The sequence below is a fragment of the Crocodylus porosus genome, unplaced genomic scaffold, assembly GCF_001723895.1.
Source record: "Crocodylus porosus isolate Cpor-Errol unplaced genomic scaffold, CroPor_comp1, whole genome shotgun sequence".
NCBI classification, from domain to species: Eukaryota; Metazoa; Chordata; order Crocodylia; family Crocodylidae; genus Crocodylus; species Crocodylus porosus.
The window spans coordinates 5,486,044-5,511,462 of NW_017728947.1; the positions used below are offsets into that span (position 1 = coordinate 5,486,044).

Here is a 25,419-nt window from a genome sequence, read left to right on the forward strand (position 1 = left end):
CCGGTGCTCTTTCCTGCTCAGGCAGGGGGTCGGACTAGATGATCTACCTAGGTCCCTTCCGACTCTAGCTACTATGAAACTATGAAATCAGGCCTATACAGTGATGTGTAACTGGGACTAAAGAACTAAAGGGACCTTAAAGCAAATCCCAAGCAACTGAGTGATACTAGGGACATGGTCTAATGTCATTGCTGGCTTTGCTCCACACTGGTCTTGTGTTAAGACTTTAGGCCAGACTGTCAGATGTGTCATGGACTGGCTAAGGGCCTTCATGTGAGAGTGTCTCCCAAATACTGTCAGACTTACCGCCTTTCTGACCCTGCCTAGAAAAATCACCTGAGGCAGCTTTCCTTTACCCCGGTTTTAGCTATTCAGTGCCACATCTCTACTGGCAGGCAAGGTTATTTGAGTAGATGTGATATCTTCTGTTGCAAAAAATGGTCTTTGCAAGCAAGCTTTCAGGAACAAACGCCCTTTTTCGGGTATAGGGAGACTCTGCTGGTGTCATATGTTCTCCAAGGTAGAAAAGCGCTTGTGCCCGAAAGCTTGCAAAGAAAATCTTTTCGAACTAGTTACTTGATCTAATAAAAGATATCCCACTTACCCAAAGAACCTTACCTCCCTATGTCCTTAGACCAACACAGCTACAACCAACAACCCTGAAATAGCTCTACTGGGGCCCCTGCTGCCAGTCATGCCTATATAGCAGTTGTGGCAGCAGCTCCATACTGTAGCCCAGTCTAGGCTGGACCAGCTAACTGTGTTCATCTAAACAGCATGCTACAGCAATAGTGTTAACTAGGACGAGGTGAGCAGGGCACCACCCCCTGGCGCCAACTATCAGAGGGTGTCAGAATCCATCCACCTCCCCTTCTGGGAGTCCTTGCCATGACAGGGGAAACCCTAGGCGGCCCCTGCTGGGCCATGGGAGCTGGGCAGGGCAGCACTTCACCCATGAACGTATCTAGGGGGTGGGAGGCGAATGGGACAGGTGGAATGGTTCTCCCCTGGCCCTGGGGAGCCTTTGGCAAAGCAGCCACAGCCTACTCCCAACATGTATCAGGGTTGGGGTGGGTGGGTGGGTGGAAGCAAATGAGGCACCTGCATCTGCTGGAGGAAGCCTGGCCACAGCAGTGCTCACACTGCTGACACTGCGAACCTGCAGCACTAGCCCAGGCAGGTGTGACCTCCCTTCCCCTCGCCCATTCCATATGCACCCCACCTCCCACCTGCCACCATCCGTCACAGCCAGCATACCTTCACCCTCCACTGCCCGCCCCAGGCGTTCAGCAAGCTTGCTATGCCACTGCACTACATCCCTGATGGTCAGAGCTGGCCGTGTTGTGCACCCTCAGGGTGGCCAAACTAACCTCCTTAATTTTGATGGTAGAGGCTTATTTCTTTCCCCCTGGCTCTCCTTCCCTGCATGCCTTTCGCAGTGCCGTGATGGGCGTGAGTGAGTGATCTCAGATGAGCCACACTGGGTCTTGTATCCCACTCCCCTCCCACCTCTAAAAGCAAGAGGCATGTTGATGTCTCCTTTATTTAGCACAGAGAGCAGGTTGGGAGATCGTGTGGCTTGCCACAGAAAGCTCTTGCCCCGCTCCCAAGAGGATGGTTGTGACCTAACCCCTGCTCGCAGGCGCCCCCATGTTTACAAATGAAGGCTGGCAAATGTCTCCAGGACCTGCCAGGCTGAGGGATCCTGGGGGCCACTGCACACAATGCCTGGGACTCAGGAACCGAGGGCCTGGGCAGAGGGCCTGGGCTGAGGGGCACAGCCAGAATAAGAGGGCCAACACCAGAAGGCTGAAGCCCAGGCCAAAAACTAAAGCTATTTTGGGGGCGGTGGGGCAGGGCTCCCTCCAAATCAGTATGTTGTGTCAGGGTTGATGGCAGTCTTATGCAGAGCTCCGATGGTTTGGATAAGGATGGTCCTGCCTCAGGCAGGAGTTTGACTAGATGACCTCTGGGCAGCCCTTCCAGCCCTGCTTCTCTACGACTGTACACCCAGGGATGGTTCGTGCCTCACTTTCCTCCTCCCTTCGCAAAGGGCTGCGCTGAAGCTGTTGGTGCCACGTCTCCCCACCCCGAGGAGCTGGGGATAGGTGGGCGCCTGCACTGGGGACCCCAAGGTTGAGGGTTCGAATCCTACGCGCGTCCCACCCTATTCGGCAGAGGTTTATAGAATGCAAGCACCTGACTGGCTGCAGCCTGCCTTCTACCAACCCACCCCGCCCCGCCCCATTGGTGTAACAAGGCGTGGCGGCTAGCACCACGGTGCATTATGGGGGCCGCAGTCCCCTCCGTGCAGGGTGGGGGGTCAAGCTCGCCGACTGTCCCCCGCGAGCCCGTGGACTACAACTCCCAGCAGGCCAAGCGGAGGGACGAACGGCTCTTTTCCTTCCCCGCCTGCCCTGGCCATCCTGCCGCTTGGCCCCATGGGAGCTGTGTTTCGGGGCGCCCGCTGCTTCCCGCGCCTTGCTAGAGCTTCTGCGGGCGGAGTGGACTCGCTGTCCCAGCCTGCCCTGCGCGGACGGTGGCTGCCAAGGGCGCTGGAGGCTCAGGGGCCGCCCCGGAAGGAACGCGGCCGCGGCGCGGAGCGGTTGGGCTCGCGCTCTGCGGAGGTACGCGGGGCGGGGGAGGGGCTGCTGTTGGGCTCGCGCGGGTGCGGGGCAGGCTCCAGGGCACGGTCGTTATCCACCCCCCACCCCCGTTCTGCGGGGCGGGGGGATGGGGCGCGGAGCGGCCTGCGGAGGGGGAGGGGCAGTGCAGCCTTGTGCGCGCGTGCGCAGTGTTGCGAGGTGCGCGAGCATTATCATCTGCGTAGGCTCATTTGAGCCTTGTATGTTCAATGGTAGTAAAAGTGCTCAAAATGTAATTGTCGAAAGGTAATTGTTGAGGCAGCAAATGTAAAACTGAAGTTACTCTCAGGGAGTCTTAGATGACTTCTGGGTTTGCTGTCAGCCAGCCTCCAAATAAAGAAATGCTTTGACTTGAAGTCCTCACTGACTGCTCGGCAACTTGCGCAGTGAGCAATAGGAAGTCCAGAAGAAGCCTTATTTGCATAGTTATTTGCATATTTTTGCAGTGGACGTTAGTTTTTCAGCAAATAGGATTGTTCTGAGCTTCCAATACAACAATTTAATATTTAAGACCTGGCGATGCTGTGTGCATGCTAGCATCACCCTCCCTAGCCTGCCTTCTCCTTGTGGCAGGGAGGGGTGGGTTGTGGGCCTCTCAATTCCAGGTGTGTGCACGCATGTGCCTGGGTGCACATGTGTGTATGTGCATAGGTTTGTGGTTGTGAAAACCCCTGTGTCAGCCCAGCCTCTCCCCTCATTGCTGCTAGGTCCCATTGCTGAGGGGGTCTGGGCATTTAGGCTCTTTGCACTCAGCCCAGTGGTTTCCAAACTGTGGGTCATTACACTAGATGGGGTTGCAACATCAGCAGATGGGGTTACAGGGGTGGGGCTCTGGGTTGGGAGTGAGGGGTCATGCTGAGCAAATGGGGCCATAAATGGGTTTATGCTGAGGAAGAGTTTGGGAAGCACTGCCTTAGTATCTCCAGAAAGCTTTACATATGTCTGCTTCCCCTGGCATAATGAAGGCCAGGCAAGCACAGCAGCCACCCCTAGCACTTGCTTTGTGGCAGTAGGGGGTTCTTCCTTCCTTCCTCCCAGCAGGGCAGAGCCGAGGAGTACCGTGCCCAGCAATGTTTCAAGACGGGGAGAAGGATGGAGTGACACCCCGTTCCCCTGGGAGGCTTCACCAAAGGGGGTGCCTGTGGGGCTAGGGGGTGAATGGGGCCCTGGGAACGCAGGCCCCTGCCCACAAATCAGTGGCAGCAGTCCAAGCTCCTGTTCCTAGGGGATGGGTAGCTGCTTGTCAAGTGAGGAGAGCCCCAGCACATCATACTGCCTCCCACCTGCCCAGCAGCACAGTTTTCCCCCCCACCCCGTAGGCCAGATGAGCGGCCTGTGATCCATCCATGGGCTGGGTATCAGACCCAGCACATGCAGTGCTCGCTCAGGCCAGTCTCGGACCCGCATTGCATATACTGCATGTGGTACGGTCCTAGGACCAGCCATGCAACATAAGGTCCAAGCCAGCCAGAGTGGGCACCAGATGTGGTACTCATCCCAGGCCCTGTGTTTGGGGCTGGTTCAGTGCTAGGGGTGTGTGGGTCAACTATAAGTCCCAGGGGCAGGATGGTGCCAGGGGTGGGGGTAGGGGGCAGCTGATGGTACTTCACAGTCCAGCTATGGCTCCCAGGTCATGTCTTTGACACCCCATAATTAGTCCATAACAGTGATTCTCAAGCAGGGTGCTGCAGCTTCCTGATATTTTGAGAGTCCTTCAAGGGTGCTGTGGGATGCCACGCAATGGTGGCACTGTTAGGTGTGCAAGCACAGTTCACAAGATAAACTTGGAGATTTCAAATTGGAATTCTCAGCATTAAAAATGTTGACCTGTTGTGAAATTATTCTTTGCAGCTGAAGAATTGCTTTCTGATCTTTCCTGTAGTCAAAACTTAAGTGAAAGCTAAGAGTCAGCATTTTTGAAGGGGAGAGGGGGGGCGGGCCTCGGGTCTAATGAGGGATGCCTTGTGTCTAAGAAGGCTGAGAACCACTGGTCTCCAAGCTGCAATTCTACCCTGTCTTCTGGCTGCCAGTGTGGGAGAGCAGATTGTGTGTGGAACTTCTGTCAGGATCCTCCTCTGATAGTACCTGTCTGATGTCCAGGACTTCCTTCTAGGGTAGTCCTTTGCTCAGTGGACTGTTATAGGCTTCCTGTCCACTGACTGGCAAGGGCTTGTGGTAGCGTGTATTGCAAATGCCAGTGTGTGGTGAATTGGTCGTTGTGTGTTCATTCTGGACATCAGAGTGGTTTTACTGTGGTATGAACGCCAAGGTAAATTATTTCAGAATAAACTATGACTTGTGTTTGCATAGTTATATGGCTACCTTCACTAAGCTTTACCATGGTAGGGCAGCTGTTGTCCAGTCTCTGCTCTTTCCCCTTCTGTACTCAGTGTGGTGCCAAAAGGCTCATTGCCAGAGTGTGGACTGACTGAACTCTTGGACCCCTGTGCAGGTCGCAAGTGATCCAGCAGAACCCGGGTTGGCTGAGACCAGGATGGAAGAGTCTGATGGGGACCTATCCATTCAGAGAGGTGCCGTCCTAGCTGAGTGGTACCATATTCGGATCACCACAACGAATCTGTGAGTCTGTCTGGGGAGTAGGGGTCGCTGCTTGAGAATGATGTTCTCCAGGATTGAAAAGGTTCCCAGCGTCCCGACATCTTTCCCTTCTGTTTTGTTACCAATCCTGGAGTGTTAGGCAATTTAATTGACCAAAATGTAGTCAACTATTACCCTGGCATCAGTATGCAAGTAGCCTGTGTACAGGTAGACTTACTGCCACCTAGTTGTCCACCTGGTTCTGGGGGATTGTGGTTATTATTACAAAAGCCATTGATCCATATGCCATAGCTGTAAAGACAGAATGGGCAGGATTTCAGGGGCTCCTATTCTTTTTTTTCAGGACTTGAATGGAACCAGGTTTCAAAACCATCTATCAGCTTTCTTTGTGACAGATTGCTGAATTTCCCGTTGAGGTCTTGTGGAAAAAAAATCTGTCACACTATTCTGAAGACTAATCACTCGCACCTTTTTATAATATCTGCTGCAAATTGGGAGTGTAGAATTACTTTGAAAATCCAGTCCTGTTCTGTGCTTCTATCTCTTTCCTGCAATGTTCAGTGCTTGTGGTTATTATCATTTATCAGTTATAATCCATTACTCTTGGTAACCACAATGATGGTGAATTCCTGATCTCTCTTTACTTAGCAGAGTTTCATTCTTAATCACTTATTACTTGTATAAAACACAGAAAAAATAATACATTTGTGAATTCTCTTTCTTCCCCTCAAAGTTCATTCGAAGGGAAGTTAGCATTAATCTGCACACTGATATTAAGTTCTGAATGGATTCAGTGGTATCTGTCTTAGCAGGATTTACAGAGTTCTTTTCTGAAATATCTGCATGGGGATGCCTCAGAAAATGTGCCAAGTATGCCTGTTAAACTCAGGTTTATTTTAAATATATATCTCTTTATGCAGATGTTTGTTTTTCAGGGTTCAGGAGCTGAGATCCTTGGTGGCTTTAAATGATCCCCAGGAAGGAAAACTGATTCAGTCTCAAGAGACAGTGAGTGACTAGCAGACATTCCATGTCTATTTAATGTGTCCATTAAGGAGAACTTATTTGAATAGTTTAGGTTAATTTTTTCCTATTTTAAAATTCTTACAGTGTATTAGGAATATTGCCCTGATTCTAGATATCTTTATTGCCTATGCCATTATGCATAGTATTTTATGAATATAGCCATTATGTTAGGAGGTAGCTTTACAAAAAGAGTATCTGATTTGTGAATAGTCTTGAAATTCATAATGATGCTAATACACAAACAGAGCAAGCAAAAGGAGAATTTACGTTGCATCAATTCTCCAACGTAGAGGGAAAAAACGTGTCAAATGGAAAAAGGATCATTAATAAGGGCTAGGAGTGATTCTGTTTTTTATTTTGAAATATAAATCAGCTGTGTCCTTTTGTTTGCCTGTCTTTTAACACTGTTCTTCTTTGCTAGATTTCTGGTTCTATCTATTTGGAGACAACTGGTTGGAGCACACAATATGAGGCATGCCTGTGTAGAGAGGGATCTGGTTTCAATTTGTGCTCCTTCCTGCCCTATCTTTCCCACCTACAGAAGCTTTCTTTCTTTCCTCTTTGTATAGAAATCTCTTATCTCCATAACTTTCTTTCTCAAAGAGAGCTGAACTAAGGTACACTTAGCCACTAGCAGCTCTGTTTGCTCAGCGAGCAGAGGTGTTCAGATTAGAAGGCAGGAGAGCTTTGCACCTTATGCATTAACCAAAGCAAATATATAGCACAAGCTTTAATGGGCTGAAGCTCATTTCGTCAGCTGCTGTGCTAACCAAAGTAGTTCTGATTAACAGGGCCAGCTGCATCTCTGGCTTCAGATTAACCATCTTCACCCTGGCAGGGATCCAGCAAGCAAATGATAAAGTGAATTTGGGGTTCAAACCTGTACTTCAACTCAGTAGGACATGATGTCATATCTAGGCCACTGACCTTGGTGTGTTGACAATGTCCCTATGATAAACAGTTCATTATCACCTGCCCTGTAGAATTTGGGGGACAAAAATCATGCTGGTAGCTCAGGAATATAAGGGAGTGGCTGAAAGAATGCTGCTAGGCCTTGGGACATGTTTCCATCCATTAATCCTATAGGATAAATATTGAGTGTGACCTTCAATTATTGCTGAAGGTAAGCAAACCAATCTGGAGGAAGTGTTTAAGAATGTCATGCAATATTTAGGCCTTTTTAGAAGCAACATACCTCAGCATCAACTAATGAATGAGATCTGCAGTTTTTAAGCAAAACTAGCACTCAGGTGAGTGGATTTCTAAGCAGTCCTGTATGCTAGAAAGCCAGTCTTCCGTGAGGATTAGTGCAGTAAAGAATATTTTTTAGTTTAAACAAGAATTGCTTAGGAGTCACTCAAGTCACAGAATGGGTACAGGTGCCTAAGGTTTCCAATAGTAATGCATAGCATGGTCTGGAATGTCTGTCATGTACAATATCAGTGGAAATAATGAGAGTCAATATGTTAGTTAAAATAGCACAATGGAGGTCAGGTTGCTTTTCAGCTCTAAGTGTAGCATGGGTAGTCCTTACACAGTGATTCTTCTCTGTTTCATTTTTTAGCACTATTTGGGTCAAGTGTATTCTTTGGGCTTGGACTGCTGCAATGGTAACAGGGATCTGTCTATTGGGATTTGGGTCTCATTTTGCAGTTGAGTTTATATTTGTTCCTTCTTACACTAGGCTTTAAACTCATTGGACATTTGGAAGGCCTTATTTGCTGCTGCTGAACCTAATCCAGAGACTGCAGTTGAGTGACGACTTGAAAATGGAAGATAAAGGTGCTGGCGAGCCCTTTCTGGGTATAATTGCCAGTGAGGTTGCTGACTATGATGGCATTCAACCCTCAGACACAGTGTCACTCAGTGATTCAGACCCCGAAGACTTCGGTTTAGCAGATGAAGCTGAAGTTGATACAATATCTCCAGAGGAATCTTTGTCTTTGGATGATGTGGTTTGTGGCTCAGGTGAGAATCCTGAGTCTTTAAAGATCAACCTCAAATCTCCTGTCCAGCCATTCCACCTAAAAGGCATGAGCTCTACCTTCTCCATGCGCAGCCAGAGCATTTTTGACTGCTTGGAAGGAGCAGCCAAATTGGCAGCACCCTCATTGGCTGAAGATAACATTATCGATGGGAGGTTTAAACGCCCCCTACCCCCAGCCACTCCCCCTAGTAAGATGGCACCCGAAAGCTTTGGAAGGCAAGGCAAACCACCTCCGACTACTAAAAGCTCTCCGTCAGTCCCCGACTATGTGACACACCCAGAACGCTGGACCAAATACAGCCTGGAGGGAGTCTCAGAGTCTAGTGATAAAACCAACAGGGAGGTAGCTATGGAGTTCCTAGGGGGCTTGAAGAAGAAAGGAGGGGAACACAGCTCATCTGCCCAAGATAGCTATATCCCATATTTCAACCAGGACCCCTCCAGTTGTGGTGCTGGAAGAATTGTCTTTATGAAACCTACAAAGATGAGCATAGATAGTTTGGAAAGGAAAAGATCAGCAGGGGATGATGATAAGAAATCCTTTAACACAAAGCAGAGCTTGAAAAGGAAATCTCCCAAGACGGCTGGTGATCTGAAGGTAGAGGATAGTGTCGAGCTGGGGCATTTAGGCTCTGGAGAGAAAAAGGCAGAGGAGGGATGCTTGAACTTGAAGGACCTGTGCAACAAAGGAGATCCTGGCACTGGCTCTGGTCACACAGGAGAAGAGGCTGTGGGGGGAACGGTAGGATTCCACAGTAGTAAGAAAAGGAATAGGAAGGTTTTCCGACCTAAAGTAGAACATGAAGAGGAGGACTGAGTGTCCTGAAAAGGAAAACAAAGAATACCCATATAAAGAGTTTATTGTTGTTCTAGGAGACCACTTTTTGAAAATTGTTTTTTTCTTTCTCAGCCCAGCTTTTATCAGAACAGGAAATAGTAAGCTTTTATCTAGCATCTGTTCCGTGATTTCCAAGTATTTGGGAGTTTTTCAGATATGAAGCTACAAAAAAACCATTCCTGGATTGGCTCTGGCACATTCTAGGCAGCATCTGGTGGGGAAGTAATAGAGTGCTTTGCGTTTGTGAGAAAACCAGCTTGGCTGTCCCTGGTGCAATGACAAGGTCTTGACCACGAGGACAAGCTGTCTTAACGTAAGGGTCCAAGTGTGAAAACAAGAAACTCCTGTTTTCCCTTCCTACCAAAAATGTGTAGAAATAGCTTACCAATGCTGTAGATTAAAAAGGAACTCACACTGTGGAGTTACAAAGAACTCGAGAAACCTTAAGGCCTCACTGAACTGAGTTGATACCATGACCTGCTTCCAGAGAGGGAAATGCTCTCCCAACTTGTATGTCCTTTAGATTGGGGCATGGGTTCAATGATACCTTGTACAGTGTCACTAAAAATAAAAGCACAATAAGTAACCAACCATGGGCTGTGCAAACTAAACATTTTTACAGTGGTCTGAGTATTATTTTCTTTGTAATGTATTTTATTGGATGCATATTGTTTTATCAAAGAAATATAAGGTGTGTTAAGCATCCCTAGAAATATTCTAGTGAAGATATCCCTGAGGAGTGGTCTCAACTGACTTTTAGCATGCTTGAGAGTACAAGTACAATGATGGGTCAAGCAGCCAGCAGCTCTGGCTGTGGATGTGACGTAGTGTGCTGATGTCTCAGCTATAGGTATGAAACTGTTCTGTGAGGTACAGTGTTTCCATTTGGACTTGAAGCAGACTCCCTGGAAAGGAAAGCCTTGTATTAGGCGAGATCAGTAAGAGATCCTTTTTGTATTTTGAATGTCATTAAAAACATTTAGTCATAGCTTGGTTTCTGAGTGTGTTTGAACTGTATGTTTGTTAGCAAAAAATAAAGCTTTATGGATAATAGCAGCAAAGCATGCATATAGTCTCTTATGGCCAGGTGGGAATTTTGGTGGCAGTCTTCCAGGATTTTATCCCAAATCTGTAGATAAACTCTCTTCAAAACATTTTTTCCTGTCTTGGTCTTCCTTTTTTGTTTTTGACCTCAGGAAGGATTTACACCGGGGTGTCAAACTCATTTGGCCCATTGGTTGAATTTGGACCAGAAGACTTCCTGTTTTCCTCCCCTACTGCTCTCCTCTCACTTTTCTCCTGCTGCTGATTTTAGTTGTCAGGTGTGACTAAGCCCCCTGATTTTGGTGGTGGATAAGGACTGGGTGGAAAGGTCAGGGGCGTTAACTTCCTGGATTCTGGAGCTGCACTGAAACACCCACTCCAGCAGCCAGATGAATTAACATTGCTGCCATAGGGCAGAAGGCTTATATTTGACACCCCTACTTTACAAGATGCAAAAGGAACGCAATGAATGAGAAAAAGTTGTGAGAATTGTAAACGCAGTAAGTATTGAGATTACCTTTTTGTCTGGGGTGTTAGGAAAACTGAGGCTGAAGTGTTACTTCCTTGGAGATGTCCAATTTGGATCAATTTGATCTTCACCAGTGCCCTCCATTAACAGTTTAGTCATCCGTGTTACCATATTTATTACTGCTTACTGAGAGGCTACCTCTTCCTTTCTTGGAACTGGCAATTTCTTTAGCTTCCTTTGCAACAGAGCTCCTTTGCTCCAGTACTTAAGCTGCTTTGGAGAGGTTCTTGATTAAAAATGTTTGAAGTACCTGAAGAGAAAATGGCTGATTTCAGGGTTGGCCTCATAGCTGCTTCTCTTGTAAGGAACAGTGCATACTGCCTCATGTAAGCTACCAGGAATTATTAATACCTCATACATGATTCCCCAGAAAATCATCCCTCCAAAATTGAGGTACAGTATTAAGTGGGGAAAGTTATTTTTGGCACTGGAATGGAAGCATGGCTGGCAGCTACAGTTTTTGCTCCACTTTTCCTTGCTGACCCAGAGAGGGAGGGGTAGAGTTCACTGTTCAGGATCACAGCTACGGTGTTAACATTTTCACCACTGCCAAATTGGCAGCAGCTTTTGGCTGAGCAGTAAAGTATGCCCTGTGATAGCCAAGCAGCCAAAAGCTGCTGCCAAATAAGCAATGGTTATGAAAGAGTTAATGCTGCCACTTTTGCTGATGCTGTAGCATTTACCCTGCCTCTGTGGTTAGGCCATGAATGGAAAAATCTTTTGTTCATTCCGCTTTCTCAAAACAAGGTGTGGAGTCTTATTTAGGGGCATAAATAAGATAACACAACTGCGGGAAACAAGTTTTAGGTTACATACACATCTGCACCCTATGTGTTTAGTAAGAGGCTGGACCAAAAAGGCAAATGAGTCAGATGAGGGGTAAAGGGCTGGTCTGTGGGCTGAATCAGGCCCACAGAGCAGCCTCACATGCTGGATCCAGCACACAAGGCCAGTCTAGTGCAAGTGCTGTGCCCTGCACTGGCCCATGTACTACTTACAGTGCCCATGCCAGCTCCAGCCCCATACACCGTAAGCACACATGCTGGTTCCTGCCCTGCATGTAGTGTGTGGTACATGAAGCGGGGCACAGACTGAGCACGGTGGGCAATATCAGTAGGGGGCATGCATTGCATGTGGCACCCTTAACAGTCCAGCTCTGTGTGATGACTTTGCACATTAGGCCAGTCTGTGTGCCTGATCTGGACTGGCCCCAGTTCCAGCATGCAACATAACCTGCATGCAAAGCACGGAGCTATGCCAGACCAGCTTCAGCCCCATGCAGCATAGAGCAGCCCTAGCCCTACATGGTGTACAGGATGAATCTGAGACATACTGCATGGGACACCTGCTCCATGCATGCTGAATCTGGCATGCATGCTTAGTCCAACCTGGGCAATTCATGAGCACGTGCCCTAGAATAGCTGTGTGCAGGCTGGCTTCAGCTGATGGGCTCTACACACTGCATACAGTATGCAGGGTTGTGACCAGTGTGTGCTGCATATAGTACGCCAGTCTGATCCACGGGCAGTGTTCCAGGCTGGATCTGCCCCATGGGCAGTATATTTCATATCCCTGCCTTGGACTCATCACTGTGTGCTTTTACTTTTAAATAGGTATTTAATACATCAATGGCAGGGACTGATTGGTTATGAAGGGAAGTAAATGTGAAGATACTGTAATAGATGGCTTTATCAATAGGAACAATATCGCTAAACGATCAAGTTAACACATTTGCAGTGAGGCAAATCCTTAGGGTGAGCATGTTGTAGTATGGATGCCAAAACTCCAGTGTCACTCTGAAAGACAGTAATGGGACTTCAAGCTCCTTGACATAGTGAAATAAGCTATCAAACTCCCATTTTATAAAGAAATCATTTCTATCATAAGGTAAGAACTGCCATTTACTGGGTCAGACCATATGTCCATCTTGCTCACTATCCTGCGCCACACAGTGGTGGAAAGTGGATACTGAAAGGGAGACTGAACAGAGTATAACCAGGGTTTTTTCCCCACTGTTTCTGTCTAACTTGCAACCTGCAGCATTTGAGGCTCTTATTTATCACCATTAATAAAATAGAGCCTCACACAGCCAAGAAGTTTGGCATAAAATACGTTTGATCTCTCAGATTTTTTCAGTTTTGTTTTTTCCTGATGGGGAAAAAAATCTGATTACAGGGAGGTTATACAGCTTACCAGGATCAGCATTTCTGACATGGGTATTAAAGGATTTCCTAGGGAATATAAATTAATTGAGACCTGGCCATTCAAGAAAGCTGGGAATGTAGTAATTTTTGTCAAGGTCATTTATATTAATCCACAAGATCAGATGTTATGATTGGAAAAGTACAGGGAGAGAACTTCCATAAGTAATAATGTTCAGTTTATTTGTCTATGTTTTCATACGAAAGTTTAGCAGAGGCCCATAACTAGTTAACCTGAACATGTAAATAAAGCACTTGTCAGGCAACATCTATAGGTAGCTCTAGTAATGAAGATGACAAAAGGTACAGAAAATCCAAGTAGTTTCTGGGAAAATGTTCACTCATTAAGTAAAACTGTTTTTGTTTCTGTTAAAGGTTTTAAGAGTTGTTGACCAATATGAAAACTTTAAGGAAGTTACAAAGTAGTTTAGAGGCAGGGGGACTGTCCTAGCAGCACTGAGAAAGTCTCTATTGTTCTTTGATAAAGCACCATATAGGAGGTGGAAGTATGGCATTTAAGCAGCATAATGAATGGAAGGGAAGGGTGGAGATTTTTTGCAACAGCTAGAGAAGTAAGAAATCCAAGGACATGAAGTTCCTTAAACAATGAGGTGGCTTTAATGAGGAAAGCATCACACTGCATCACAGTAACTTCTTTGAAAAGAATGTGGGGAATTTTAATAAATGAGGTCATTTAAGAAAAAAATTAGATGGGGCAGTGAGGTTGTAGAAAACAGGCTGTGAGGGACAGTCTGGAGGGTATCAAGGAAGTTACCAGTAGGGGCTTGTTTTTATTTAGACCTGTGAAGTAAATGCTTGGAGGAAGAACACAAGCTAGAGGGGAGCAGGAGTGAAGAAGAAAGACTGGGTGAAGATGGGAAGTGCAGCTCCCAGCTGTAACTCAGAACAATTGTTGCAAAGTGTTCTGAGTTACAGTCTTACTGCAGACCAAACAAAAATTCACAGTTCTTGGGGGGGGGTGGAAATCTACCTGCAGGCTGGGAGCCTGCAGCTGGGTTCCCACACCAACAGCCAGGCTTTCCGACAGTGCTTGCTGTTTTCAGAATGGGAGGGGGAAAGGCAGGGTGACCACCTTTTCAAAAGGGGAAGGCAGGACACATGTCCACTTCCCCCCACCCCTGTCCCCACCACCACACTCCTGCCTTTGCTACTGGCATGTGGCATGGCTGGACCAGAGCTGAGTGGAGCAGATGTGTGCTGCCCTCTGTGGCCTTGGGGCTCCCTGTTCTGCTGCCTTTCCCTCGGGGCCCTGCTCTGGCCATGTGCCCCCTGCCTGCCTAGCCACGCCACAGCCCCTGCTGCTGCCAGGTGGGCAGGGGGTGCCTCACCATGGTGGCACACTCAGCGCGGGCCCCCCGGGGGCAGGGCAACAGAGCGGGGAGCCTTGAGTCCGCAGCAGTCAGTCTGCATCTGTCCCTGCCCCGTGCACAAATCTGGGGGGCACATGCCCCTTAACCCCTGGATGATCCGCCTGTGGCTCCTTCCTAATCTCTGTCCCAGCCCCATGAACTGCCTTGGCTGGGCAGTGACCTCAGCCACTGCCCCACTCCCTCCCTCACTGTGGGGTGGGGCTCCAACACACCTGCCCCACCCTCCAAGGGGGTGCTGAAAACCCCCCAGACTGAACTCTCTCTGCTCCCTTTCCCCGCTCCCTTTCCCCACTCTTGTTCTGAAAACAGTGACAGGCTGGGATCTCTGGAGACATAAGTTCCAAAAGGTGCTACTTGTGTTTGCATTTTGAAATGTCTTTAGCTAATGCATCATCCAATGAGGGGTCAGATTTTCACCCAATAAGCCATTTTTCAAGCTGTCTGCAACTGTGCACTTGTGTTTGGTTAAAGCTGTAAACTCTTTTCTGTGGCCAAATTGGGCAAAAATTGTCACTTCTGTCTGCACCCTTTATGGCAGAAGAAATTATTAGGATTAGGTTGGCTAGGAGGGAGGAAGAGGGATAAAAGATGCTGCAAGAGGAAAATTCAATAAAAAGAGGGTGGAGCAAGTTGTTTTTATAGGATCAGGTCTTATTAGAGTGCATGCATTGGTGGGAGAGACTTTTTGGGCAACTTGTGGAGAATCCATAGATTTTTGCCCTGTAACTATGCTTTGAATAAGGAGAGGCTTCTAAGGCTCCTGGCATATGTTCATTTAATGGCACTGTGTGATCTGTTCTGTGATCCCAATAATCTCACCTCCTGCCATGCCATACATGCATGGCAGAATGTGCAATTTTGGGATCAGATCCAAATTGTGCCATTACTACTTCCCAAATTGAAAATCAGGTGCCTAGCCCCAGAAATGGGATGGACAATCAGCTGATTGTTGGCCCCAGCTGGGCAGCCCTGGGTCTGGTTTGAGACCAAGTGTTATCTAGGGACTAGGGCCCAGACCACTTTGGGTTGCTGGCCCCAACCCCGGGACAAGCAGCTGATTGTTAAAATGCTGCACCCAGCAGCTCTGGCTAGGGTGCAGGGGATCAGAGGCTCTTGGTGGGGGAGCCAAAGGGATTTTAAAACCTGTGCCCAGCAGTTCTTCAGAGCGATTGTGAACTGATCCCTTATCCCAAAATCATGCATCCTACCATGCACATGTGGCATGGCAGGAAGTGCAATTGTTGGGATTGGGGTTCAAATCCCATAGTGCCAAAGAAAGCCTTCTCCAGAGCTTCTGGGTGAAGGGTTTAAAGCCCCTAGTGAAGACGCTCTTTGGTTCCCCCATCAGGAGCCTGTGATTCCTCATGCCCAGCAGGTTGGACAGAGGCACCAGGTATGGGTTTTAAAGTCACCAGCAGGGAAGTTCTTTGTTTCCCCATCTCCCCACAACCTCTGCTACCCCTGTAGCCTTGGGCTGGGGCTAGGACTGATTCCAGACCCCTGTGCAGTCTAGGATCAACAGTAAGCTCATTGTTAGCCTTAGCCATCTTAAATTTAAGGTGTCACACAAACCAGCCATAGAAATGTTTTGTATTGCATGTGGCAAATTTGTGTGGCTGGCTTGCCATTTTTGGTACCTTAAATTGAGTGCATGCATAGTACCCTTGCCATTTATGCTGCAATTAACGTACTGTTTATAAATGTAACATGTACAGTGGACTTAAGATGGACAGACAAGTGAAAAGCCATAATATTAGAGGGCTTTTTAAAAAACAAAGCAGATACATTTCAGGAGGCAACATGGGCAAAGAGAGCAACAGAATGGAGAAAATGGGCAGGGGATGAGTGGCACAGTGATGTCAAAAATAAGTACAGTACAAAGTAAGTACAGAGGTGTAATAGGCAAAAACATGAATAGGAAATTTATCCCACTGACAACAAATAGGAGCTTTGTTATGGATGTCAGCAGGGCAAGGCTCTCACCCAGAAGTATTTTAGTATGGCAAACCATTTAATCTGATGAAATGAGAACTACATTTAGCTATCGATGTACATTATGTCACTTTCAGACTGTTCTGCATGCTCTTCACCTTCATTTCTCGTCAGTAGGGGTATTTGATTAATGTCGGTATTTGTCAAACCTAAAAGGATTGTATAAAGCAGCTTATTTGTTAAAAGCCTTAGGAAAACAAGCACATAGAGTAAATACTAGAGAACCTGACAAAACAAAAAATGCCCATCAGTCAGGGAAAAGCTATCTTAGACTGCACCATTTGGTGTTTCTTAATTTAGATAATAAAAACAGGCTTATATTTGTTTTAGGTTTCTAGTCCATTTTAATGGCTGTTACTGCATGAGACCCAGTACTAAAATGCGTGGGTAGGAAATGCTACAGTGTTATTTCCCTCCCCTGCCCCCCCCTGCAGTGTTTTGTTTTGTTTTCTAAATGAAGCTCTTGCCTAGCTATTTTAGAAGCTTTTTACAGGATCTAAACTTTGGGAGCACATTTCATAGGGATGTTAGCTTTAAAAGTCTCCTTTTGGAAACCGCTCTGGGAGAAATGTAAGTATGTGTATGGAGACTCAATCACCTCATCACTATGTGTTTATTGCTGTCCTGATTTACTCCAGAAGCTGAATGCCATACACTGTTTTCAAATGATAGAGCCTCTAATGTTTTACTGTGCACATGGATTGTACCAGTATTAAACAAAATCCATTCCCCATTTTTATTGGGAAAGCATAAACCTCACAGTCTGTATGTTTACATGCGCATTACATGTGTGTGCATGTATAACCTGTCTATGAGTATTTTCCTACTTACATGGCACATTCCATATTATCCCTTAACTGGTAAAACATTTCCCCAGCCATATATGTTTACATTAATTATATCTGTGTCATTTGTTTTTTGTGACCAAACTATTGCAACCCCCGACCTACAAATATTCTTATTTTTAATGTGGTTTTGTCATGCAGTACTTGGTTACTTTTCCTCTCCCCATATTATACCTAGTTTTTCTGATAAACAATTTAAACAAATATTAGGTATGGCAAATATCTAGTGGATTAGGCAGATCATTCTTTAGCCAGGGCAGGATCTGGGGGATGCTATGGTGTGATCATTTCCCCCCTCCCCCTCCACCACCTTCCATAGTGGAGATCGGGTGCCGGTGGGTCCAGTTCCCTGGCCCCAGGCATGTAGGTCCCCTGCCTAGTCCAAGGTGTAGCTGGAGCTTGCACTGTACACACCCCCAAGGTAGGCATGGGGGGTATGTGCCCTTGGATTTGTGCACGGGGCAGAAGCGGGCTGCCTGCTGCAGGCTGGGGCTCTGCGTCCTGCCTTTGCTCCAGGAGTCAACAGTATGCCATGTTGTGCCTCCTGTGGCTGGGTGGGGAGGTAATACGCAGCATGACCACTACGCAGCTCTTAGGGCAAAGGCAGCAGGGTGCAGAGCCCCAACCCACAGCGACCAGCCTGCCTCTGCCCCATACACAAATTGGGAAGCACATGCTCCCCATGCCTCCCCAGGGAGGTGCATGCAATGGCATGGAGCCATGCCCCTGGATTAGCCTCCCGTGGCTCTGTTCCACAGCCCACCAAGACACTGGGGCCCCATTCACCACAGCCCTGTCTCTGCCCTACTCTTTCCCTCACAATAGAGGCCTCAATCTTCCCACCCCCATGCCCCTTCCTTCTTCCCACGTACCCCCCCTCCACAGACCTACCTTCTGGGCACTGTCTTTATGTGTGTTTGTCTGTGTGCATGTACGTCTGCCCCTAGCTCCTGACCACAATACCCCACCAGGGCATGTGGGGACCCCCTCCTTCTTGGGCTCCAAATCCCACACATCCACCTACAGCCCCCCACACCTTCACAAATCCCACCCCCTCATACCCCCCAACCATACAAAATACCTGCATCATTTTGCATAATTTATGTTTTTCTGCACATAATAATCAGTTTTTAACTGTATAATTAAACTTGAGATTAATTGTGACTAATGTTTTTATTTGCACAACTAATCGCAATCAAATTTCTTAATCATTTAACAGTCCTAATACAAACGTATAGTAATTAACAATCCCTGCCTCAAAGGCTCCAAGTTCTAATCAGCCTCACTGTCAGGAAGCTTTTCCAACTTTACATGCTAAATCTTTTTTTTCTTAATTGTATTCCCACTATTTTTTGTGTTATTGCCTTGTACCTTCCTAAATGATTCCTTCCCCTCACGAGTATTTTTATCTATTTACTAAATTGTTCACCTCCATTATTTTGCTTTGCAACTATAATTTTCAATACTTACTGGTATAGCTTGGAGTCAATGTGTTGCACAGTAGGTTACTTTTGGTTAAAGTGTCTGCCATTGAAGAAAGAACGAGCGTACAGTAGTTGATCTACAAAATAAATAGTGGTTTCTTTGTTAGTACCGTGTTTCAGAAATCCTTTTTGCAAGTCTGAAATACTGAAAAAATCTCAGTAATATATATACTTACACTCAGTAATAGTGTTTTTATTACATTTTAAATACAAGCAATTTTTAAGACAAGAAATAGAATATTCTTCTGCATAAGCATAGCTATAGATGGCAAAACTTTTTATCCAGAGAAGTATCCAGCTAACAGTATGTCTTAAAATTTTTAAAAAGTGGGTCTGAAAGGGACCTCAGAAGAGCATCTACTCCAGGGGCAGGCAGTTATTTTGGGCAGAGGGCTGCTTGATGAGTCTTGGCAAGCTGTGGAGGGCTGCATTGGTAACCCTGCCCCTTCAGTTGCCCCACCCCCCGGTTGCCCTCTTGGGACCGGAAGTCCCACCCCCTAGCTCCTGACCTTTGCCACCAGAAGTCCCTCCCTTTCCCTTTGAAGTACTCCTTTTGGAGAGCTGGCCTTGGAACCTGACCCCTCCCACAAGCAAGGACCCAGCCTACCCCATCAGGCCCCAGGCATCAAAAACTGGCCAGCCTTCCCACCCGTCACTGGTGCCTGCATGACCTGGTCCTCACCCATCCCAGCCTGCCCCTCCCCGCCCCCACGGCACAGCAGAAGCCAGCCCAGGCCCAGGTCCCCTCACCAGCACAGCACCCTCCAATTCTGTGGGACCCCTCCCGTCCCAAGCCACAGGGGGCTCAGCCACAGCTTTCCCTCCCCGGTGCGGCCCGGCCAGCCCATCCTGTCCCCTGTCAAGCAGTGGCTTCCCCACGTGCTGCTGCACTTTCACCCTACCTGCTCCAGCTGGTCCCAAAAGGCAGGAGGCTCCATCGCCGCTTCTGCTAGCTAGTGCTGACCCAGCCGGGAGTCTCCAGCAGCATGTGGGAAGCCAGCTTCAGCCGCATGCTGCTCCAGATGGGACGGGCCCAGCTGGGTCGGCACTGGCCAGGAAAAATGGCATGCAGCTGAAGCCGGTTTCCCACGTGCTGCTGGGGGTGGGAGGAGCCCATCCAGGTTGGCACCAGCCAGCAGAAGCAGCAGTGGAGCCGTGTGCTGCTTGGGGCTGACCGGCGCAGGCAGGGGGAAAATGCAGCCAAGCCCCTGCCGCTCTGGCTGGACTCGGCCCATCCTGAGCAGCACGCGGCTCCGCCACTGGTTCTGCTGGCTGGTGCCAACCCAGCTGGGCTCCTCCCATCCCTAGCAGCACTTGGGAAGCCAGCTTCAGCTTCATGCTGCTTTTCCTGGCTGGTGCTGACCTGGCTGGGTCCATCCCAGCCAGAGCAGCATGTGACTAAAGCCGGCTTCCCACATGCTGCTGGGGATGGGATGAGCCCGGCCGAGTCTGTGCTGGCCAGCAGAAGCAGTGGTGGAGCCGTGTGCTGCTTGGGATGAGCCCAGCCAGAGTGGCAGGGGCTTGGCTGCATTTTCCCCCTGCTTGTGCCCGTCAGTCCTGAATGGCACATGGCTCCATCGCCGCTTCTGCTGGCTGGTGCCAACCTGGCTGGGTTCATCCAATCCCCAGCAGCACGTGGGAAGCCGGCTTCAGCTGCATGCTGCTCCGGATGGGATGGACCCGGCCGGGTCAGCACCGGCCAGCAGAAGTGGTGGCGGAGCCATGTGCTGCTCAGGACTCAGCGGCACAGGTAGGGGGAAAGTGCAGCTGACCCCTGCCACTCCAGCTGGGCTCATCCTGTCCCATCCCAAGTGGCACCGCCATCTCTCCTTGGTGCCGACTGGGCTGGAGCTGCAACTTAGCTGCTGCTTCCCCTCCCCAGTGCAGGCCCAGCCTGACCCTACACAGCCTGAGCGGCACGGTATGGCATGGGGAAAGCCTGCCCAGCAGCTGCTTTCCTGGGCTTACCTTCAGGGCAGGGCCTTTTCCAGTCCCATGCAGCAAAGCAGAAGCTGGCCCAGACATTTTCCCCTCACCGGCGCCACAGGTTCTGGCCTAGCCCCACTGCCCCTCTTAAGCTGCAAAGGTGGCCTGAGCCAGGGGCGGGGCGAGGCAACCAGAACCCAAGTAAACAGCCTGAGGTGCTGCAGCTGGCCTGCCACTGGAGGCTTTTAGAAAGGCAGCTGCCATTACCTGGGTTTTGAAGGGGCTCCGCGGGCCGGAGGGAAGTGCTTGGGCTGGATGCAGCCCGTGGGCCATATTTTGCCCACCCTGATCTACTCCAATGCCCTGCTCAGCGAGACCATCTCTGTCTAAACCATCCTAGACAAGTATGTGTCTAACCTTTGGTTTGCCTAAATATTGGTTGCTGTTGAATGTGACTAAATATTTTGCTGTCATTAATATCAAGTATTTTTAAGAGACAATAAAATGGACAGGGTTGGGAGACAGTTCTACAATAAAAGTAGTAAGACAAGCCATTTAAACAAGGCCAAAATGCTATTTGGAGTACTGGCAACATGGAAAACAATAATAATTGTATTGTTTCATCCTTGGCTGTTTTAATATTTTCAAACTGTTAGACAAATGTTAGTGTTTCGTTAAACCCTGGTGGCTTGTCATCAGGAACTTAAGATGGAATTTTCTTATTATTAGTGTTGCATATTTGTATGTGCATTATTCCTCTTTGAAATGTCTGTATTCAGTGCTCCAAAAACAGATCCTATGACAATATGACATGGAAGGTGCAGATAGTTTTAATACCATTTTTAAACATTTAAATCCAGTTGCAAACCACTGTCATTTCTAAATGCGTTCTTCTCTGCCCCTTGTCAGCACTATGCAATGCTGCCTTAGGATAACTGCAGGTGTGAAAGATTTTTTTTTTAATCGGAAGTGTGGATTTCTGTTCTTTTTGCCTTCTATACAATAGAATTTGGATGTCTCAATATGGACTTTGAGTGACCATTTAGAACTGTAGGTTATACATTTCAAAAGCTGGTGCCAGTGTGTTTCTCCCTTGCTGAGCCTGCTCAGTATGGTTTTTGATTTTATAAAAGTAACTCTCATTTCCCTGTTTTCAAAGATGTCAAAAATAATGTCTCGTTCTTTTGAGTGTCATATTTGGCTGAGGCAAAGAGGTTTAACAGCTTTTAGCAGTGTTAATTAAAAAACAATAGATCTGGGAGGTCAGTTAGACTATCGGTCAGGTAGGACAGATATTAATTTGAGTACTGTACCAGCAAAGATATGAGAGTAGAGTCCCCTTGAGAGGTATCAGTTTAAGGGGAATGGTAGGTGAAGAAAACAGATAACTAAGTAGGTATTCACCCTAGCCTGACCACAGGAGGAAGTAGAGATATGTATAGTAGGACTAACAAAGTGAGAGAGAGATGCTGGACTAATCACAGGGCAGAGTCTGCCCATTTGCTTTTGAATTATGAAGAAAATTATTGGGCTAGTCAAACCTTCATGTCAGCTACACCTCCACTAACTTGCAGAAATAGTGCAATCCAAACAGTAAATGAAGCAAACATGGGTGGGGGGAGAAAGGAGGGAGCAATGTGTTACCTGTGATTCCAGAGATTTCAACCGCTTATCTTGCTCTTTCAATCCACTAAAATAGTTGGACAGACTGTCCACCCTAAAATGAACAAAGCAGATACTTAGCCTAAGCAGAACCACCAGGGCACTAAAGCATCTTAGTTATTATGAGACACGGGGCGTCTACACGAGGCGCTACATCGTTGTAGCGATGAGCTGCAGTGATGTAACTCCTTGCTATGGTAACGTAGTAGCGGGTACAAACCGTGACACTGACGCTACTGCACAGTAGTGTTGGAAACTACTGGTGGCAGTTACTGTGCACAGTCAGGCACACGTAGACATGCCCACTGAGTCACATCCCAGGTTCTGGTTATTTTGAATTGCTGAGCTCAGTTCCTATTCAGGGGACCCTACAGGGTCATTAGGAGCTCAAATAAATTAAAGCAGTCCTTCAGCTACTCTGACTTGAACTATGGCCTATTTGTCCTCTGCTTCTGCAAGTATCAGGAAAGGAGTGTAGAGACAACTTTGCTTCCCTGATTCCTTACACTCCACCAGCAAACAGCATGAGGTTAGGAGGTATGAGGACAGAGCCCATGGAGTTTTTCCTGCCAGCCACAAGGGTTAGCTGTTTCCTGAAACTCTATCAAATATTTTTTTTTCAGAAATCAGTTTCTTATTACCAGGGATTCTGGTTTCTCTGTTAAAAAAACAAAATTCTCTGTTTAAAACACCCGAAGTCTGTGTTTTCCCCTGATTAAAATGAAACACCACTAAATATATAGTTATCAGTTGAACACAATCCTTATTCTCATACATTTACAATTTTAAAGCAATTTGGAAGCCTACCAATGCCTCAGTCTTATAATAAAATAAATTCTAAATACCTATATAGTTTGGTGTTTGATTTTGTTTTTTTTATCATGGAAAATCAGAGCTCCCCTTGTACTCTTCACTCACCAGGTCACCCTCCAGTTCTGGCTGTCCCCCCTTACTGCTTTGTGGCGCTGAGCAGCCCTGATATGCTGGTGCCCTACCCATGCTGTTGCCCTTCACTCACAACTCACAACCCCCGACCTAGCCAGCCCTTCTGGTGTCCCTCCCTCCCAACCTGCTGCCCCAGCTCTGCTGCTGCCCCTTACTCCTGACCCACTGCTCCCTGCCCACAGACACCAGCCCCTATGTGTGAGGAAAGGGGTGTATGCTTGGGACAGGGAGTACGTGTGTGGGGAAGGAGGGGTGTGGGCATAGGCGATGCATGTGGGGGCATATGCCTCCCCAGATTTCTGCATCTACAGCAAGACGTGGGGCTGCAGCCTGGCCAGACTGGCACTGGGCAGGAGCCACCTCTGTGGCCCAGTGGGTTGGATCCATCACAGGAGGGTGGAGCAGGGCAGGGAGGCTCAGTGCTGCTGCCACTATTGAGAGCACCATGGTGCCATGGTCACCAAGGTGAGGCGCCCTCTGCCCACCACTGCAGTGGGGGAATACAACTCTGTGCTGGTGCCGTGGCAATTCGCCTTGGCAGCCATGGTGGCATGATGCCACCAGAAGCAGGGGTGACAGCAGCAGCAGCAGCATCAAGCCTCCCCATCTCACTCTGCCTTCCCGTGCTGGGTCCCACTCACTGGGCTGCAGGGGTGGCTCCTGCCCAGTGCTGGTCCAGCCAGGCTACAGCCCCGTGTCTGTAGTGGGAGCAGAAATCAGGGGGGAGGGGGAATGTGCCCCCCCATGCCTCCTGATGCATTGCCTTTGGACCTGACCCTTCCCCAAGAGTGCACACACTGGTGGGGAGCCACACCCCTGCCCCTCCTAATGAGCTGCTTATGGCTCCATCCTGCTCCCTGGCCAAGCCCTTTGTTCAGACCTGCTCTGCCCCAGCCCCAGGCCCTGGGCACCACACCTAGCCCCAGCTGGGCAGCACCCTCAGCCACCAACTGCCAACCCTACTCCACTTCCTTCCTTACTGTGTGGGCTCAGCACAAGTCGCCACCGCTGCCTCAGTCTCCCCACAAGTTGTGCTTCCCATTGTGCCCCCCCATATCGTCTACTCACCCCCTACCCTCCCATGGGTTGCCTGTGTCCCCCCCACTCCCCCAATACATGTACTTGCTGGGAGCTGCAGAAATTGCTCTCCACCACACTGCCTGGCTGTATTGCCAGCCACATGGATGTGTGTGCGCGCCCCTGGCTGTGATTACCTTCCTCCCACTCTAGCTTTCCCTAGCCCCAAGCAGCCCCTTGTAGGTTGTAACTCTGCTAGCCTGCAAGGGGGACCCATGGTTTCCCGCATTTTTCTCCTTTAAAGGAGAAAATCCACATTTTCCTTTATTTTCCCATGGGAAACATAAAACCTGGATCCCTGCTTATTACTTATGAAAAATGTAAGTTTGTGCTAGGCCCACAAAAGTCCAAAAGGTTGTACAGAGCTCTCCTGAACATACCCAAACCCTATTAGACCATCCTGTCCTTATCCCTTCTACAACTTTTAACCCTTTCCCCAACCCTGTATAAATACATTTTCCAGTCTAGTTCCCCAAGAGCTTCTTGACTCCCTGAGTTCCCTCTCCCTGGATCCAGGTCTTTCATTGGTAATGTTTCATCAGAGTCAATGTAGGGGAGGGTTTAATCAACTGTTGTGTTTGGATCTAATGTTTGGGGTCTGCTGCAAGCTTGCCATTAAGAAATACACTTTTAGTCAATGAATCCTGAGAGGCAGCAGATTTGATGGGGGGGGGTTTTAATACAGCAGGAATTGCTGCCACCCAACAGCAAAGGTCAAAAGCTCCAAATTTGGTTGCATTTATTTGAACTGTTTTCCAACTTCAAAATGTATCTGGATCTGTTTCAGGTAAAGCATTGAGAAGTGCAGACTGGTTATTTTTCTTTTATCTCCCAACTGATAACTTCTTACCTAAGTTACCACATTTAAAACTAACAGAATTCCATTAATCAATGAGGGCCTTTTTTTTGGAAGTAAAAAATTATGTCTGCATTTTTATTGTTTGATCTGAGAGCTATTGGATTCTGTTTGCCTTTTTTGCCCATTCTCAGAGCTACAGTTTTAAAGGAAGTCAATGATTCATTTATAAGAATAAACTAAAAATAATGTAATAAATTTAAAATATTACAAATCAACCTTCAAAGTAGAGTTTCATAGTTTCTAGGGTCGGAAGGGACCTGAGTAGATCATCTAGTCTGCCCCCCTGCCATGGCAGGAAAGAGTACTGGGGTCAAATGACCCCAGCAAGGTGTTCATCTAACCTCCTCTTAAAAACCCCCAGGGTAGGAGCCTGCACCACTTCTCTTGGAAGTTGGTTCCAGATCCTAGC

At 47.9% G+C, this 25,419-nt stretch overlaps 2 protein-coding genes across 4 annotated transcripts in view; one reads left to right on the forward strand and one right to left on the reverse strand.

The window, feature by feature from the left end:
- Window positions 1-2,426: 2,426 nt before the first annotated feature.
- TSSC4 (tumor suppressing subtransferable candidate 4) lies at window positions 2,427-10,043 on the forward strand. Of its 3 annotated transcripts, XM_019552048.1 has the most exons (4): window positions 2,523-2,627; window positions 5,098-5,225; window positions 6,140-6,212; window positions 7,915-10,043. In XM_019552048.1, the coding sequence occupies exon 4, from the start codon at window positions 8,000-8,002 to the stop codon at window positions 9,032-9,034; it is 1,035 nt and encodes a 344-aa protein (XP_019407593.1). In that variant the 5' UTR covers window positions 2,523-2,627; window positions 5,098-5,225; window positions 6,140-6,212; window positions 7,915-7,999; the 3' UTR covers window positions 9,035-10,043. The 3 variants fall into 3 exon arrangements, with proteins under 3 accessions (XP_019407594.1, XP_019407593.1, XP_019407592.1); XM_019552049.1 differs by lacking the exon at window positions 6,140-6,212 and having other exon boundaries at window positions 2,427-2,627; window positions 7,915-7,995; XM_019552047.1 differs by lacking the exon at window positions 6,140-6,212.
- A 4,587-nt stretch (window positions 10,044-14,630) lies between these two features.
- TRPM5 (transient receptor potential cation channel subfamily M member 5) overlaps window positions 14,631-25,419 on the reverse strand; it is a 75,818-nt gene continuing 65,029 nt past the window's right edge. The window contains 3 exon segments of the mRNA XM_019551006.1: window positions 14,631-16,361; window positions 18,528-18,618; window positions 22,112-22,184. Of these exon segments, the coding sequence (XP_019406551.1) occupies window positions 16,258-16,361; window positions 18,528-18,618; window positions 22,112-22,184 (268 nt within the window). The 3' untranslated portion in view covers window positions 14,631-16,257.